Raw genomic sequence first — 19,185 nt, 5'->3', positions numbered from 1 at the left:
TACCAACCGTTACATCTTTGAACTGTGGGAGGAAACCAGAGCAATTGTAGGAAACCCATGCGGTCACAGGGAGAACGTACAAACTCCTTACAGACAGCCGCGGGAATTGAACCTGGATCGTTGGTGCTGATCGCTAACCATTAGACTATCATGACTCAGTACTGACAACATTGAGTGTTCCCTACTCTGCATCCAAACCGAAATGTGCAAAATAAGGAATAAAAGGAGGAGTAGGCTATAAAACCCTTGAGTTTATTCAGCCACAGAATAAAATGATTGGTAATTAGCCATTGTTTTGAGTTCCACTTTTCTGCCTACTTGTCAAACTTTCCTAAGGATCAAAGGTCTGTCTCTCTTGGCCTTGAACAGTTTCCACAGCTTCCTGAGGTAGAAAATCCCAAAGCCTCATGCCCCTCTGAGAAAGGAAGTTTCTCCATATTTCTGTATGAAACAGGTCTCTTATTTCCAACACCATGTCCCCAATTTCAGATTTCCTTACAAGGGGAAACATTTAGGATATACTGTATCTGGTCAAGTCCCAGCAGAATCTTGCGTACTTCAATAAGATGGCCTCACATTTTTCTCAACTCCATGACATTATAACTTTAGGAGAACTACAACCTCAGTCAAGAGATAGCTCATCTCACTCCTTGTAAATTGTTACTGTCAGAAAATAATATGGGCTCCCATGTGCTGAAGCAAGTTAAAGACAATGTTACATTTTGCATTGTCGCTCTTTATTTGGTTGTTGTGATTCTCTTCCTCATTTACCTAGTACTTTAGACCATTTTATTTGAGATTAGGAATTCGGAGTTTCACTAATTGTCTGTAAAATGAAGTTAACTCAGCCATGTAAAGGTGGAAGACGTGATGCCCTTGAGTACAGTTAGAGAATCCCAACCACTGACCATAAATCAGGAACATCTGCACCACTGAGGGATAATCAGGAGAATCCAGACCAGATATTCAGTGAAGATCGTCTGGATCACTGATGAAAAATTGGTAGTCTCTGAAACATGGGAGCTACTTGTGGAAGCACTGGATAGCTGGCATTAAGCAGTCAGGACACCTGATCTCTCCATAAGTGCCAGGTCCAGAAGCTGGCTTTAATTATTGATAGCTAATTAATGATTACTAATAAAGGAGTGGATGAATGGTGGGGTGGGGTTTGGGAGGAAGGGAAGATGAACTCAGCTGATGAATTTTCCTGAGTGTCATCTTGAATTTTGTCCCCACTCAAAGACAAGTGAGTAATATTTAAATTGTTGGAAACTATTTTTCATTTTTACTTCTAGCCTGACCCCGAACTCCCCTTTCTGTCCCCAAAACCATCCTTACAAACCTAAATCCTATGCAGATCAGCTGGTGCAGGTACTTGCATTTTTTTTATAACTTCTGCCTACTTCAGTCTAAGTTTCCCACTGATTTAAGATCAGTATCATCCTGGTACATAAGAAAAACAAGGGTAAAGTGTCTTAGTTATTACCACCGTTGGCTCTGACTTCTACCTCCATGAAGCACTTTATGATTTTAGTCATGGCATGCATTAACTCCAGAAAACCTTGACCAACTACAATTTGCCTACCACCAAAACATGTCTATGGCAGACACCATTTCCCTGGTCCTACATTCAACTCTGGAGCATTTGGATATAAAAATGCCTACTTTAGACAAATGTTTATTGACAACAGTTCTACCTTCAATACTATAATCCCAAGCACAGCTTCACCAAACTCCAGACCCTGGGAGTCAATACCTCCTTCTGCAACTGGATCCTTAACTTCCTGACCAACAGACTGCCATCAGCAGTACCTCTGCCACAATCATCTTCAACACTGGTGCTTTACAAGGCTGAGTCCTCCCTACAGGGATGGCAAACCTCTGGGACGCATGCCCAATGTTCACGCAGAAATCTTTTGTTGGTATTATACCCCTTGATGCTTTAAAACCCACCCATAATAAAAAGATACATTATGATTATCTTCGCTGCCAAATGAAGTAGTGAGTATTTCTTTACAACTTGAGATCATTGAGATGTTTTCACAGGAAACATCTTAGACCAGCTTGGCACCATCTAGACGGCTGCAAGAATGTGGGATGTTGGATGATACATTTTGAAACACTTACAGACCTAGTGTGCACATCAGTATTTGGATAGTAAACCATTATAATAACAATAATATCCAGAAATGATTGTATTTTTCCAATTGCCTTCTTGGAAGACTAAAATTAATAATATTTGAACACATTTTCTAAAACTCTTCATTTATTTCAGTCTGTCTCTGTTATACTTTTATTCATAGTAAAACAAGAACACACATAAATAAGCAACAGGATTCATCATTTTTCCTTAAAAGAGTCCATAGTTATTGCTACATATTCATGAGTCAATGATGGTCTCTGCTCAAAGTTACCATGGCACGTGAGAGATTTTTGTTAAAGTTTATCATTAATTTGGGCACACGCTCTCAGAAAGGTCCACCACCCTGGCCCTGGCCCTGTACAGTCATTGCTGCATGGCCAGTTTGTGCCCCAGCTCCACCCACCAGTTTGCGGATGAAGCCACTGTAGTGGGCCGTATCTCAAATAACAACGAGTCGGAGTACAGGAAGGAAATAGAGAGTCATTTCCCTCAATGTCAGGAAAACAAAAGAGCTGGTTATTGACCTCAAGAACGATTGCGGTGCACTTGCACCTGAAAAGCATTGATGATGCTGAGATTGAGAACTTCAGTTCCTCAGAGAGAACACCACTACTGTCTATCATGACCCAAATCGCATCTACTTCTAAAGGAGGGTAAGGAAATTTGGCATGTTCTCTTTGACCCTCAAGTACCATAGAAAGCATCTTATCTGGATGCATCATGGCTGGCTATGGCAACAACGATTTCATTCTCCTTTACACCTGTGTACTGGAAATGACATTAAACAGTCTTGAGTCCTAAATCTTGAAACTGCTCTGCCTGTGATTGCAGAAAACTGCAGAGAGCTGTAGACACAACTGAGCTCATGCAAAAACCATTGCCTCCTTCCATGAACCCTGTCTAAACTTCTCATCACCTTGATAAGCAGCTAGCATCATGAATGACCCCACCAACTCCAGATGTTCACACTTCTCTCCTCTCCAATTGGGCAGAAAATACAAAAGCTTCTAAGCACATAACACCAGAATCAGCGACAACTTCTACCCCACTGTTATAAGACTACTGAATGGCTACCTGGTACGATATGATGGACCCATGACCTCACAATCTACATTATTATGATCTTGCAATGCACTTTCTGCTGCTATCAGGAAAAAGGTATGGGAGCCTCAGGACTCACACCACCAAATTCAGGGACAGTTATTACCCCTCAACCATCAGCTCTGAAACAAAAACAGGGTCACTTCACTCAACTTCACTTGCCCTGTCACTAAACTGTTCCCATACCTATGGATTCACTTTCAAGGACTCTTCATTTCATGTTCTTGATATTTATCTTGTTATTATTTTTATTACTTTCTTTTTTGTATTTGCATAGTTTGTTGTCTTGCTGCTGTCTTTAGGAAGAAGGCACAGGATCCTCAGGACTTATACCACCAGCTACAGGAACAATTACTACCCCTCAACTATCAGGCTCTTGAATCAAAGGGGATAACTTCACTCCACTTCACTCGCCCCATCATTAAAATGTTCCTACAACTTATGGACTCACTTTAAAGTACTCCTCATCTCATGTTCTCAATATTTATTGCTTATTTATTTATTATTATTCATTTATTATTTTGGTATTTGAGCGGTTTGTTGCCTTTTGCACACTGGTTGAATGCCCACGTTGGTGCAGTCTTTCCTTGATTCTATAATGATTATTTATTCTATTATGAAGTTACTGAGTATGTCCACAGGAAAATGAATCTCAGATTTGTATATGATGACATGTGTGTACTTTGGTAATAAATTTACTTTGAAATTTATTCTGCACTCTGTTATTGTTTTACCTCAGTTATTGTTTCACCTTATTGTACCACCTCAATAGATTGTTGTAATGTATTAAATGGTATGAAGACAATTTCTTCCACTGTACCTTGATACGATATAAGTCAATTTATCATTTCAACAGTAATTCTTGGAGAAAAGTCCATTGAACTCCATATCAAGGACAATGCCAAAAATACACACTGTAAACCTCATCTGCTTACATTCTATACAGCATCGATGGTTCATCATGTCACTGCATATAACTCCTTAGATCAGAAGCATGGAAACCAGGTGCAGCATTAAACAGTATAGCACAGTACAGGGTCCTCGGCTCACGATGTTGTGACAACCTTTTAACTTACTCAAAGATCAACCTAATGCTCCTTCCACTTGTCTTTCAACCCTTTTGCCTGTTGCTTAAATGTTCCTAATGTATCTGCCTCTACCACCGTCCCTGGTATCACATTCCATGCACCCACTACTCTAAGTAAGAAATCTTCCTCTGACTATATGCTATACTTTCCTCCAATCACCTTAAAATTATTCCCTCTCATATTAGCCATTTCCACCCTGGGAAAAAAGGTACTCACTATCCACTTTATCTGTACCTCTTATCATCTTATACACCTCTATCAAGTGACCTCTCATCCTGCTTTACTTCGAAGAGAAAAGCCCTAGCTTTCTCAAACCAACCTCATAAGACAGCAGCATCTTCATAAATCTCCTTTGCACCCTCTCTAAAACTTCCATGTCCTTAAATTGAGGTGAACAGAACTGAGCACAATACTCCAAGCAAGTCACACAAAATGCTGCGGAAACTCAGCAGGCCAGGCTGCATCTAGGGAAAAGAGAAAACAATCCCAGATTCTCCCTTTTCAGGCCTTTTATCTCTTCCACTTACCATCTTCCCAGCCCTTTACCACACCCTTCCTCCTTCGCTGGCTTCACCTATCACCTACCACCCTGTACTTCTTCCTCCCCTCCCCCCACGTTCTTGGCCGAACATCTCAACTTCCTTTCCAGTCCTGAAGAAGGATCTCGGCCTGAAACGTCAACTGTTGACTCTTTTCCATAGATGCTGCCTGGCCTGCTGAGTTTGTATGTGCTGCTTGGATTTCCGGCATCTGCAGATTTTCTTGTCGCAATACTCGTGTGGATTTATAGAACTGCAACATTACCTCATAGATCTTGAACCAGTAGTCCCCCACATAAGTAAGACCAACACACACACACCATATGCATTCTCAATCTCCCCATCAACCTGCACAGCAACTTTGAAGGATCCATGTCTGGCTGGAATCAGCACTGACTTTCTGTGCTACTTCTGTGATAGGTATACTTTACATTCTTCTGCTCCATTGTATATTTTCCATAAACATTTTTCTTTTACTGTGTGTGTGGATCAAACATTGATACATGCTGGATTTTCTTTAAAACAGTTCGATTTGTGTGTGGTCATTTATTTAGTGGATTCCCACCAAAGGTAGACTGACATGGGGCGGTTTCCCAGAATGACGTCAAATATTTTGGTTAATAAAGTTCCTACATATCTTTGTGTTTATTCTCACAAATAAATATGAATAAACATGAGAGCTTAATACATCCACTCAAATAATTTTGTAAACAAACAATACAAAATTTGAAATCTTAAATTTTGCCACCAAGCTAAGCAACATCTATTAACAATTTACCCGTCCCTCGAGCCTTGTTTTTTGTTGATCAATACCCACTATTGACAGGCATATATATTAGACTTACCATAGCAGGTCCTTCCATTCTTTCCCAGAGAGTAACCAGCATAGCAACTGCAGACAGGCATCCCTCCAATCAGTGCACAGCTTTGATCACAATTCATGTTCAAGCATGAGGGTGGGTTTCCTGTAAAAGCAATTGATAACTGTGACTTCTTTTATTCAGTAACGACTACCAAAAGAGAAAAGAACAAGATACTTCATGAGAGAATGTGTGAACAAAGAGCAAAAGATTTCGTGAAACTCTCACACAAAAGGATGTTGGAAAAGAGCTTAAGAGCCTCATTCAAATATTTTCCACAAGGTCCAATTGATCACTTGTTTCTGTGTTAATCACTCATTGACAAAACCCAAGCAAAGGGTATTAAATGACATTTAAAAAAAAACTAATGTTTCAATAAATATATGAGCTTACAGATTCAAACTCTGAGGGAGAAAATAAGAGTGGCAAAAATTAATCAAATAAAGGAGTTATTTGAAACCAAACTTTTCTCCCCAGTTTCTTAATCACCTCCACTTCCCCATGGTCAAGGCTCACACTTGGTCTACAAACGTACAGGAAAGAAGTTGTTCTCCCTTCAGGCAAAGACTGCAAGGAGGGAGGCCATCAAGATGTGAAGAGTGCCCTCTTGGGCACAATACTTCAGCAGGTTCAAGTAGAGGGATATTATATGTAGAATAAAAACAGAGACACACATTAAATGTGCTTCTCGGAGGTTAAGTGCTCCAAAATAATACTAGCCATGTTTGAGTACATCGGGACGTATGGAAGCAGTCTCCAGTGAGTTCTGGAGCTGTCTTTTCCAGTATCTCATTGTGAGTTATGTGGACCTTTAAATAACAGTTAAAAGGTTAAAGTACAAGAATGTTGCCTAGATTAGAGAGCATAGCTTATGAGAATAGGTTGAGTGAACTTGGTCTTTTCTCCTTGGAGCGACGGAGGATGAGAGGTGACCTGATAGAGGTGTATGAGATGATGAGAGACATTGATCATGTGAATAGCCAGAGGCTTTTTCCCAGGGCTGAAATGAGGGGGCATAGTTTTAAGGTGCTTGGAAGTAGGTACAAGGGGTATGTCAGAGATAAGTTTTTCCACACAGAGTGGTGAGTGCATGGAATGCACTGCCAGTGAAGGTGGTAGAGGCGGATACAATAGGGTCTTTTAAGAGACTCTTAGATAGGTAGATGGAGCTTAGAAAAATAGAGGGCTATGTGATAGGGAAATTCTAGGCAGATTCTAAAGTAGGTTGCATGGTGGGCACAACATTGTGGGCTGAAGGGCCTGTAATGTGTTGTAGATTTCTATGTTCATGTTATACTCCTTTATGACTGTAACGGCCAAATGACAGCTCTATTTTGAAAGTGGGAACTCCATATCCATTGTTGGCCTTCTTAGCAGCTAAGATCATATTTAGCATGCACACTCATGTTCTGTCTTTACAAGTGAAGAATTTAATTATTGTTGCAGACTTTTATTTTATGTTCTCTTACATTTATCTTTTTTATTTAATCCAGTATTTCTTTCCTTCTTTCTTTTGTTTTTTACAAATTATTTCATGCTGATTACAAATGTTCAACTTTGTGTACTTTCTTTAGCTTACCCATATTACAGTTAGGATTCTCCAAATGAAACATCCAGACTACTGCTATAGATAGGAAGAGTACAAACTAAAGAGCGCAAAGTGAGAAAGAACTTCCACAAACAAGAGAAAATTTGCAGATGCTGGAAATCCAAGCAATACACATAAAATGCTGGAGGAACTCAGCAGATCAGGCAGTTTCAATGGAAAGGAGTACAGTCATCGTTTTGGGCTGAGGCCCTTCATCAGGACTGGAGAGAAATAATTTGGTTCATTTCCCTGTTCAAGCAAACTACAGACCACCAGGGCAGCAGATGACCATTCCGCACATCTAATTTGTAGCAAAATCAACGAGTTCACGTCTGATCAAAGGTCAAAGTAAATATATCATCAAAGTATGCATAATTCACCATGCGCAAACTTGAGATTCATTTTCGGAACACTTCAGAAGGGTGGAGCAAAGTTATGCTGACGCTAAACGGTGACTTCTTTGCTTGCATCTTCGGAAGCAGCTCTATTTCTATTTTTGATATCTCTTTTTTCTCCTTTCAAGGTTCTTTTGAAGACCTTGACCTGGTGTGTTACACTCTGACTTTGGCTCTTTGCGGGAATGGGACCTGCTCTCAGGGCTTTTTGATATCCCAAGGCCGTGGCCTGGAAGACTCGAGCGCCTTCAGGGTGCTGAATTTTCGTGGCTGTAGAGACGTGCTGATTCTAAGTCAGTGCCCCTGACTGAAGCATTGTGGGAGAACACAGAACATTGGGAGTAGTGGGTTAGCTGCCGTGGATTATGTGTCCAGAGGGCTGGTCCTTCCTGGGGCCGACTCTCTGGGAGCAGAGCTCAGAAAAAGTGATGCAAAAGACTTTTAATATCGAAAATCAGCAAGTTGTTTGTTCTGCCTCTCCCCTCGTGCTGTGAAACGGAGACATCTCTTTTTCCCTTATTAGGGAGAAAGCGAGCCTGTGGTATCTCGAATTACTGGGTGAACAAGTAGTCTTTGGGGGTACTGCAAGTCTGCGTCTTTATTGATGCTTGCTGCATGCTTGAGTGCTTGGTGGAGGGCACCGATGCTTTTTACTGGTGGGGGTGGGGTGGAGGTTTGTTGCTTTGTTGTTGCCTGTGCATGGGAGGGAGGAGCTGGGGGGCTTTGAGGTTCTAACTGTCATTCATTCTTTGGAACACTCTTCTGTTTTCATGGATGTTTGCGAAGAAAAAGAATTTCAGGATGTATATTGTATATATTTCTCTGACATTAAATGTACCTATTGACCTATTGATTTTCTTGCAGGCATTTACAGGAAAAATAATGAAATACAATAGAATCTACAAAAAAGCATACATAAACAAAAACCAATGTGCAAAAGACAAACTGCAAATAAAATGAGTTGTAAAAATGCCCTTGAAAGTATGTCTTTAGATTGTAGTATTAGCTTAGAGTTGTGGTTCATGAAGTTATCCACATCGGTTCTGGAGTTTGATGGTTGTATTTCTTTCTGAATGTGGTAGCATGGGGCCTAAAGCTTCTGTATCTCCTGCACAATTATGGTAGCGAGAAACAAACATGACCTGGCTGATAGGCGCAACTTTCTTATGGCAGCGCTCCATGTAAATGTACTGTACACAATGGTGGGGAGGGCTTTGCCTGTGATGGACTGGGCCATATCCATCACTTTCTGTAGTCTTTTCCATTCCTGAGCATTGGTGTTTCCATACCAGGCCATGAGGCAAACAGTTAGGATACTCCCTACTGTGCATCTATAGAAGTTTATCAAAGCTTTTGATGACATGCAAAATGTGTTCAACTTGGATGAAAGTAAAGGTACTGTCGTTTCTTCTTTGTGATGACACTTACGTGCAGGTCCATGGATAGATTCTCTGATGTATTAACACCAAGAAACTTAAAGCTACTGATCCTCTCAACCTCTGATCTCCTAATGAGGACTGGCTTATTGTCCTCCGGCTTCCTCCTCCTGTAGTTAATAAACTACATCTATATTCTGTAAACTAACTCCATATTCCCACTATGTTCCATATACATGAAGGCCATTAGTGAAAGGACATTTAATGAATCAGATTTTGATTCAGGTCAAATGCTATTTGATTAGATGCCAGTCTTCAGTAAACTCGATTCACTCCATGGGATATCAAAAAGGGACTGAAAGCATTGAAAAGGGAAGGAAGAGGGGAGACAAAATGAAGTGATGTGCAGATAAGAATAAGAGAAGAGGTAAGTGAGGAGCCAGAATCTGGACTGGAAAGAGAAATGGGGAAGGGGCAGTAATTACTGGAAATTAGAGCAATCCACGTTTGCGCCATCCGGTTGGACTCTACAGATGGACTATGAGCTGCTGCTCTCCAATCTGAGTGTGGCCTCATTGTGATGCAGATTCCCCTCCTCTTTTCATCTGCCCATCACCTCTCTCTGCTGCCCCCCCCCCGTAGTCCACTGTTCTCGCCTATCAGACTTCTCCTTCTTCAACCTTTTATCTTTTACACCTATCACCTTTCAGCTTCTCACTTCATCCCCTCCCCCTCTCTTGCCCAGCTTGTACCTCTTCTCTTCCCAGCTCCTTCTCCTTGCTTCTACTCCCTTCCTTTCCAGTGCTGATGAAGGGTCTCAGTCCAAAATGTCAACTGTTTATTCCTCTCCATAGATGCTACCTGTCCTGCCAAGTTCTTCCAGCATCTTGTGACTATATCTTCTTGATTATTTTCCACACTTGGCCTGAAATTTTGACGACTAAGCTACATAGATTCCCAAAACCTTTTGAAGCTTTACTGTTTCATGCTTTTCACTTTTGAGGAAATACTGGTGCCTAGAAATTGTATCATATGGTACTGTTTTATTTAGCACCATGCAATCCAAAATCCCTGAATAAATTGCACAATCATGATATTTATTGACACATCTCCAGTCACTATCCATGTCAACATTTCCAATGTTTTCCCGGTGATACAGTTCTCATATACTGCATGTTTCAAACATATACAGTGAGCATCTGCTTAAGACTCTAGGGAATGAGTATCTGAAAAGTCGGGGGGGGGGGGGGAATGCTGCAAAACACAGTGTCTTTCTTATTTAGTTGAGATTTAAAGGACTTCTCTGCTGACATCAAGGAACCTCAATAGGAGCTCAAGAACTGACAAAAGGTCCAATAGCACTTACATCCACTGTGATGAAGAGTTTTGAGAAGTACGTCATGAAACATTACAACTCCTGCTTGAGGAGTAACTTGGATCCACTCTAATTTGCCAAATGTCACAATAGGACAACAGCAGATGCCATCTCATTGGCTCTTCACTCCCAGACAATGAAGATGCATACATCAGGATGCTCTTCATTGATTACAGCTCAGCATTCAACATTATCATCCCCTCAAAAACTAAACAGAGAACTCCAAGACCTAGGCCTTGATAGACCTTTGTGCAATTGGACCCTCGATTTCCTCAGTTGCAGTCTCCAGTCAGTACAGACTGGCAAAACATCTCCTCCACAATCATCATCAGCACACATGTACCACAAAGCTGTACACAAAGCCCCCTATTCTACTTGCTTTATACCAATGAATGTGTGGCAAAGTACAGCTCTAACTTCAATCTAAATTTGCTGTGACAACACTATTGTTGGGTGAATCAAAGGTTGTGACAAATTGGCACATAGGAGGGAGATTGAAAATTCGTTTCAATGGCGTCACAACAGCCTTTCTCTCAATGTTAGCAAGACCAAAGGCTGACTATTTGCTACAGGAGAAAGAAACCAGAGGTTCATGAGCCAGTTCTCATGAGAGGATTAGGGCTGGAGAGGGTCAGTAACTTTCAATTCCTTGACATTCTCATTTCAGAGGATCTGCCCTGGGATCAGCGTGCAAGTGCCAGCACTATGAAGGCTCAAAAATGCCTCAACCTTCTCAGAAGTTTGCGCAGATTTGTCATGTCATCTACAACTTTGACAAGCTTCAATAGATGACAGTGGAAAATATCCCGATTGCATCATGGCCTGCGATGGAAATATCAATGTCCAAGAACTGAGAGCCTAAAAAAATTGGTGAATAAAGCCCAGTCCATCACAGGAAAAGTCCTCCCCACCATTGATCACATCTATGAGGAGTTCTACCACAAGAAAGCAGCATCCATCATTAAAGACCCCAACCATCCATGCTATGCTCTCTTCTCAAAGCTGCAATGAGGAAGGAGGTACAGGAGCCTAAATACCCGCACCAGCAGGTTCAATAACTGTTATGACACTTCAACCATCAGGCTTCTAAACCAGCGTGGATAACTTGACTCACCTCAGTTCAGATCTAGTTCCACAACCAATGGACTCACTTTGAAGAACTCTAAAACTTATGTTCTCTGTATTACTTATTTATTTTCATTTGCCCAGTTTGTCTTCTTTTGCCCATTGGTTGTTTTTCAGTCTTTATTTTATTACATTGTACTTCTCTTTTCTACTGTGAATGTCTGCAAGAAAATGAACTTCAGGGTGATATATGTGAACATATACTGTATGTATTTTGATAATAGTTACTTTGAACTTTGAAAAGATTGCTGAAAGGTATCTCAACCACTCACTGTTTGGTGATACTGCTTAATCCAATATTTGACTACAAAGCACATATCTTAATTGTGTGTCAGGTAATTCTTCCTTACTAAACCAACTCTCCCTATCACATTGTTTATCCTGTCATTATTGCCCAATCTACACAAGTTTAAAAATATTTTGACAAGAGGCAAAGATGTAGAGACCTGTTTCGGGTGGGGGGGGGGGTGTCAGTTCTGCTTCATGTTCCTACCTTGACAAAGGATATTTATTTAAATAACTGTTGAGCTACACTGAGTGGATTAGGCCTGAATTAAGTAGCACTGGAAGTGAGGAAAGGCAGTGATCTGGCAAGCTGTAGGAAAACTAAGCTTAGCTGTATTTTGGGAGGCATCTACATGAAGAGGGACAGATAAAAAAGACACAATGAGCCTTTATTATATTCCTACCTCACTTTTCAAAAAATCTGAAATCATTTTGTCCTTTTGTACCGGACAATGCAGTTACATTTTCAGCAGGAAAAAATATAGAGATAATGGAAAATATTTCTGCTTTGGGATTTCCCATCATCTCTGTATCTCACTTTCTGCCCACCACAAACAAATCATCAGTGCCAAAAAGGGAGCTGACAGCAGACCCATGTGCATTGTCAATTTTGCTGTCAATTTCCTGTAAATGCTTCCTCCTTGCACCTTGGTGAGAAAGATGGAACTAACTTCGAGAATATGGAGAGTTACGAGAACCCCAATCAAGTATTGCCAAGTAAATGTTATAGATGATACTTGTTTGTTGAGACAAAATATTGGGAGCTTTATTCCTAACGTGGCAGTGCAAACCTGCTCTATAATGTGTGAAAATGGCAATATAAACGTCTCTGCTATAGATCCCTATTATATACTTATCCAACTTCAGGAATATCTGATTAGCTCAATATAAGGATGGTGCCAAAAATGTGGTCTGTTCCCAGAAACCACCTTTCAGTCTATCTACTAAGAGTGGAACAGACACTAAACAGAATGGTAAGTTAAGTAAGTTGTAAGATGTTAAAGACACACAGGGCACCAATAAATCTGCATTTTCAACTGCCAGAGGAATTATTTGGTGGGGGTGTTCTCACCAGTCCCAAAATGTATTCTTGAGAATCTCTGAAACAAAACAGCCAGATGTCAAGGGAGATATTCGTAAGTGAGAAAGATGAAAAGTTGCCAGGATTTAAATATTGAATTAATGGGAACATAACACATTAACACTTTCTGATTACTGCTACCCTGACCTATCTGACCATTTATTTTCTTGTCACAATCCTTCCTCTTTCCAGAAATATAGCTACTCGTCCTTTGAACAGATTTATTCTGTCTCAGTTGACAGGGAGTTCTTAACCATTGAACAACTACCTTCGATACTACTCAAATATAGTGTTCTGAATTTTGCCGTAAAACCAATAGTGCTCACAATGGCTGAGCAGTAAATTCAGCTGCAGTGTTTTTGTGATCACATGAGCAGTTGAACATGGAAATCAGTGCCTCTTCAAGTCTTAAGGGAGGTAGCGCTTAAGGTAACCGCTAACTCTTTTATATTGCTGCATATAGGTTCAAAGGTTCATTTATTTATTATCAAAGAAATGCATCCATACACAACTCTGAAATTTGTCTTCTCCAGATAGCCATGAAACAAAGGAAGAACCTGAAAGTCATACGGAGGGAAACATCCAATCCACCTTCACCCCCCTCCCTGCACAAAAATGAACGACATCCCGATCATCAATCCCCAAAGCTCCTCCTCCCGCACAAAACGGAACAGGAAAATAACCCCTCGCCCAAACAAAAACTAACAGAACACAACATCAACCCCTCCCCCAAACCGTCATACAAATGCTCAAAGTATTCTACATTAATCTAGAGAAGGGGCATTGGAAGTTACAGATACCCATCTTAATGCAGGTAATTGGTTCAAAAGCCAGAGATTTCTGGTTCTGGGTTGCTCCTTGCAGCCAGTACTATACTCAAAAGATCAGCATTTCATTAATAGAGCATTCTTGTTTAGAAAATGTAAACTATGATTTATGCTCCAACAAGAGAATCTGCAGGAGAAAAGGCATCAATAGGCGCTGAATGATGATGCCACAATGGTCATCTGCATCCCATCCCCCTTCAGCAACTTTGGTCAAATCATCCACTAATATTCATCTCACGGGTGAAAATGGTTAATTTTTTGAAGCACCCAAGTGTTCTGGCAATCCATGAAAACACAGCTAATCTTGGGAGAAATCAAATGAAAATGTTTAGGTAACACATAACATTTTGGAGGAACTCAGCAGGCCAGGCAGCATCTATGGAAAAGAGTAAACAGTTGATGTTTTGGGCTGAGATCCTTCATCAGGACTGGAAAAAAGAGATGAGAAGTCAGAGTAAGAGGGTGAGGGGAGGGGATGAAGAAGTACAAAGTGGTAGGTAATAGGTGAAACTGAGAGAGGGGGAAAGGGTGAAGTAAAGAGCTCGGAAGTTGATTGGTGAAAGAGATAAAGGGCAGGTGAAATGGGAATCTGAAGGGAAAGGACAGAAGGCCATGGAGGAAGGGGAAGGGAAAGGAGCACCAGAGGGAGGTGATGGGCAAGTAAGGGGATGCACTGAGAGAGGGAAATGGGAATGGGGAATGGAGAAGTGGGGCAGTTACCAGAAGTTTGAGAAATCAATGTTCCTGCCATTAGGTTAGAGGCTACCTAAACAGAATACAAGATGTTGTCCTTCCAACCTGAATGAGGCCACACTCAGGTTGGAAGAGCAACACCTTATTTTGTTTTGTTATGTATTGCATTGAGCTGCTGCTGCTGTTAACAAATTTCGCGACACATGCCGGTGATAATAAACCTGATTCTGATTCTGATTCTGCATCCAGCCTGATTGCATGACCATTGATTTCTTGAACTTCCAGTAGTTGTTCCCTCCCCGAATCCCATTTGCCCCTCTCACTGTATCTCCTTACCTGCCCACCACCTCTCTCTGGTGCCCCTCCCCCTTCTCTTTCTTCCATGGTCTTCAGTCCTCTCCTACCAGATTCCCCCTTCTCCGTCCCTTTATCTCTTTCACCAATTGACTTCCCAGCTCTTTACTTTACTCCTCCCCCTCTCTTGGTTTCACCTATCGCCTACTACCTTGTACCTCTTCCTCCCTTCCCCCCACCCTCTTACTATGAGTTCTCATCTCTTTTTTTCCAGTCCTGCTGAAGGATCTCGGCCCAAAACATTAACAGGCCAGATGCTGCCTGGCCTGCTGAGTTCCTCCAGCATCTTATGTGTGTTACCTTATTTTCAGCATCTGCAGATTTTCTCCTGTAAGTGAAAATATTTGTCTGTTACATACTTCCAAACTTCTTTTAAACCAGGCATGCAGACCACTGAACCAACATGTAAAATATCCAAGTAGAGGCAGGCTTTGGTGTGCATGATACGGTCTGCTGATGGGCAGAGTTCAGGAGGGTTATTGTGAAAGCAATCAACAGTTCCAGGCCAAACAGTCACCAACCCAAGTAGTGTCTCTTGCTCATTTGCCCAAAGCTGTTAGTGGAGAATTGTGTATCAGAAACTGATTAGAGGTCACGTGGCAGTTTCCCCTTTTTCAATAAAAGAAAAAACTGCTCTATTAAAAGAACCCCAGGTGTATCTTTCATTTATCTCTCTCAATGACAATTAATTCATAGTTTGGCACTTTCATCTGCAAACTCAGATCCTGGTGCCTTTAGAAACAGAGGGGTTAAATCATGCCCTGTTGATCACATTTTCCCATCTCTCCCAAGAGAAGTGCAAGAATATCATTTTGCAGACAATATTGAGCTAATCTGCAATGCCCAATATTAAAACAACCAAATAATAACATTCAAGGTCAGCAGGTTTTATTTTGGCCAATCACGGTATAGCCAGAATATAGTACATATGAATAACCATCTTCGGGAATACATGTTGACCATTTCAGCTGGTGGTGTAGTGGCAACCATTCTCGACTACGAGGCATGTGGTTCCGGTTCGAATCCAGCAGGCCCCATGCACACTTTCCATCCATGCTGGGTTGACTGTCAAGCTAGCAATTTGGCCTCATTTATATACAAAAAAAACAACAAATGCTAAAGAAACAGCATCGTTGCTGCGCTACAAGGCACGGACAGGAACAAACAACCATTTCAAGGGGCAGCTGTGAAGGCTTTTATTGGTAGCCCAGTGTCACACAGGGCAAGGATTGCAGGTTACTTGTCTTAAGGAATACTCATGAAACAGGCAGGTTTCAATGACAGTACTGTAGTTTCATAGTGAATTGACAACATTCCTAATTATTTTAAATCCATTTCCTATTCCCGACTGACATGTCTGTCCATGTCTTTATCTACTGCATGTTGAATATGCTTAACACATATTAGAACAGGGGCTCCCAACCTTTTTTACACCATGGATCCCTACCATTAACCAAGGGCTCCATGGACCCCAGGTTGGGAACCCCTAGATAAGAGAAAGAACACTTCATATTCCACTGTGGTGGACTCCAGCCTAACGACATGAACATTGATTTCTCTAACTTCAGATCAGCACTCCCCTCTGCCCCCATTTTGTTTGCCCTCATCCCACTTGCTCCATCACCTCTTCTCTTCCTCTGTTCCACCCTCTCAATCTGCTCATCACCTACACATTCCTCCCTCCAGTTCCTCTCCTCACTTCCTTCCCTTTGTTCCATTGTTCACCATCTTCTTTTATCAGATTCCATCTTTCAGCCCTTTGTCACTTCCACATATCATTTCTCAGTTTCTTACATCATTTCCAAACTCCCCTTCCCCCCTCACCTGGATTTACCTGTCAGATCTTGCTGCACCCCTGCACCCACCCTTTTATAGTAGCTTTATTTATGAAGATACTGAAAGCCTTTTTACGTATATAAAGGGTAAAAGAGAGTTGAGGGTAGACATAGGACCAATAGAAAATGACACAAGAGATATTGTAACAAAAGACGCAGAGATGGCAGAGTAACTGAATGCGTATTTTACATCAGTCTTCACAGTGGAAGACATCTGCAGTATACCCGACATTAAAGACTGTAAAGGAAGTGAAGTACGTGCAGTGAAAATTACAAATGAGAAGGTGCTCAGGGAGCTTAGTGGTTTGAGGGTAGATAAATCTCCTGGACCTGATAAAATGCACCCTTGGGTTCTGAAAGAAGTAGCTGGAGAGATTGCGGAGGCATTAACAATGATCTTTCAAGAATCGATCGATTCTGGCATTGTACCAGATGACTGGAAAATTGCAAATGTTACTGCACTATTTAAGTAAGGTGGGAGGCAGCATAAAGGAAACTATAGACCTGTTAGCCTGACATCAGTGGTTGGGAAGTTGTTGGAATCAATTGTTAGGGATGAGAGTACGGAGTACCTGGAGGCACATGACAAGATAGGCCAAAGCCAGCATGGTTTCCTGAAAATCCTGCCTGACTAACCTACTGCAATTTTCTGAGGAAATTACAAGCAGTGTAGACAAAGAAGATGCAGTGGATGTGGTGTACTTGGATTTTCAGAAGGACTTTGACAAGGTGCTGCACATGAGGCTGCTTAGCAAGATAACAGCCCACGGAATTACAGGGAAGTTACTAGCATTGGTGGAGCATTGACTGATCGGCAGAAAACAGAGAGTGGGAATAAAGGGATACTATTCTGGCTGGCTGTCGTTTACCAGTGGAGCTCCACAGGGGTTGGTGTTGGGACCTCTGCTTTTTATGATGCATGTCAATGTTTTGGACTATGGGATTAATAGATTTGTGGCTAAATTTTCCAATGATACCAAGATAGGTGGAGGAGCAGGTAGTGTTGAGGAAATAGAGAGCCTGCAGAGAGACTTAGATAGTTTAGGGAAATGGACAAAGAAGTGGCAAGTGAAATACAATGTCGGAAAGTTATGGTCATACACTTTGGTGGAAGAAATAAATGGGGAGACTATTATTTAGATGGGAAGAGAATTCAAAATGCAAAGATGCAAAGGGACTTGGGACTTCTTGTGCAGGATCCCCCAAAAGATTAACCTCCAGTTTGAGTCAGTGATGAAGAAGATGAATGCAATGTAGGCATTCATTCCTAGAGGTATAGAATATAAAATTATTTTAGAAAGAATATACTGACATTGGAGAGGGTTCAGAGAAGATTCACGAGAGTGATTCCAGGAATGAAAGGGTTATGGTATGAGGAACGTCTGGCAGCTCTTGGGCTGTATTCCTTGGAGTTCAGGAGAATAACGGGGGATCTCATAGAAACATTCTGAATGTTAAAAGGCCTGAACAGATTAGATAAAGTTATTTCCCATGGTAGGGGAGTCAAGGACAAGAAGGCACGACTTCAGGATTGAAGGACGTCCATTTAGAACAGAGATGCGGAGAAATTACTTTTGTCAGAGGATGGTAAATCTGTGGAATTTGTTGCCACGAGCGGCTGTGGATGCCAAGTCATTGGGTGCATTTAAGGCAGGGATAGATATGTTCTTGAATAGCCAGGGCACCAAAGGTTGTGGTGAGAAGGCAGGGGAGGAGGGATGACTGGAAGAATTGGCTCAGCCCATGATTGAATTGCGGAGCATACTCAATGGGCTGAATGGCTTACTTCTGCTCCTATATCCTATGGTCTTAGGTCTTTATTTCCAGTCCTGGAGAAGGATTTAATCACAAAACATACACTGTCCATTTCCCTCCAAGGATTTTGCCTGACCTGCTAAGTTCCTCCAACATTGCTCTAAATATCCAGCACCTGCACCTTGCTTGTGTTACCAATATTAATTTTATATCTAACATCTATTTAATTAAGTTCCACAGGTGCTATGTTCAATGTCACTGAATCGTCATCTCAGGCAACAAGACTGCTGGCTCAGTAACTTCACCAGTGTAATCCAGCGAGAGATAGCACCATTACGTAAGGTAATGGCAGGGAATGCACCAAACCCTCAAGATAGTCAAGCCTCGCACATATTAGAACTAACAAAGTAAAGATACTGAATCAACAGAGAACCAGGAGAGTCCACACTCAATAACTGACCCAACCGGAAACATAGCAGAGCCTTATACATCTATCATGAATCTGAAGACCCTACAGCCTTCAAAAACCCTGGTGCAAACACCAATATAAAGCTATCAGATCAGCAATGAATTTGAAGAACCCACACAAAGATTCTAGTGCAGCGGGAAAGGATAGCTCACATGCAGCTACTGGTCTGACAGAAAACCTAGGAGTGCCTGCACACTGGTACTAGTCAGGAAGGAAATCAGCTGTGTCCATGGAAAACAAAAAGGAAAGGCAGGAGAATCTGCCCACAGGTATTGGTTAAGCAGAAAATCCAGGAG

The 19,185-nt window shown here is 41.4% G+C and overlaps 1 protein-coding gene across 6 annotated transcripts in view; it reads right to left on the bottom strand.

The window, feature by feature from the left end:
• Positions 1-19,185, bottom strand: part of LOC134353775 (von Willebrand factor C and EGF domain-containing protein-like) — a 383,806-nt gene that overhangs the window by 245,207 nt on the left and 119,414 nt on the right. For all 6 annotated transcript variants that reach the window (XM_063062138.1, XM_063062137.1, XM_063062141.1 and 3 more), the window contains exon 5: positions 5,717-5,836. In XM_063062138.1, the coding sequence (XP_062918208.1) occupies positions 5,717-5,836 (120 nt within the window). The remainder of the gene's footprint in view (positions 1-5,716; positions 5,837-19,185) is intronic.

Source organism: Mobula hypostoma, chromosome 11 (genome assembly GCF_963921235.1).
Source record: "Mobula hypostoma chromosome 11, sMobHyp1.1, whole genome shotgun sequence".
Taxonomy (NCBI): domain Eukaryota; kingdom Metazoa; phylum Chordata; class Chondrichthyes; order Myliobatiformes; family Myliobatidae; genus Mobula; species Mobula hypostoma.
This window is presented reverse-complemented; position numbering and strand designations above follow the sequence as displayed.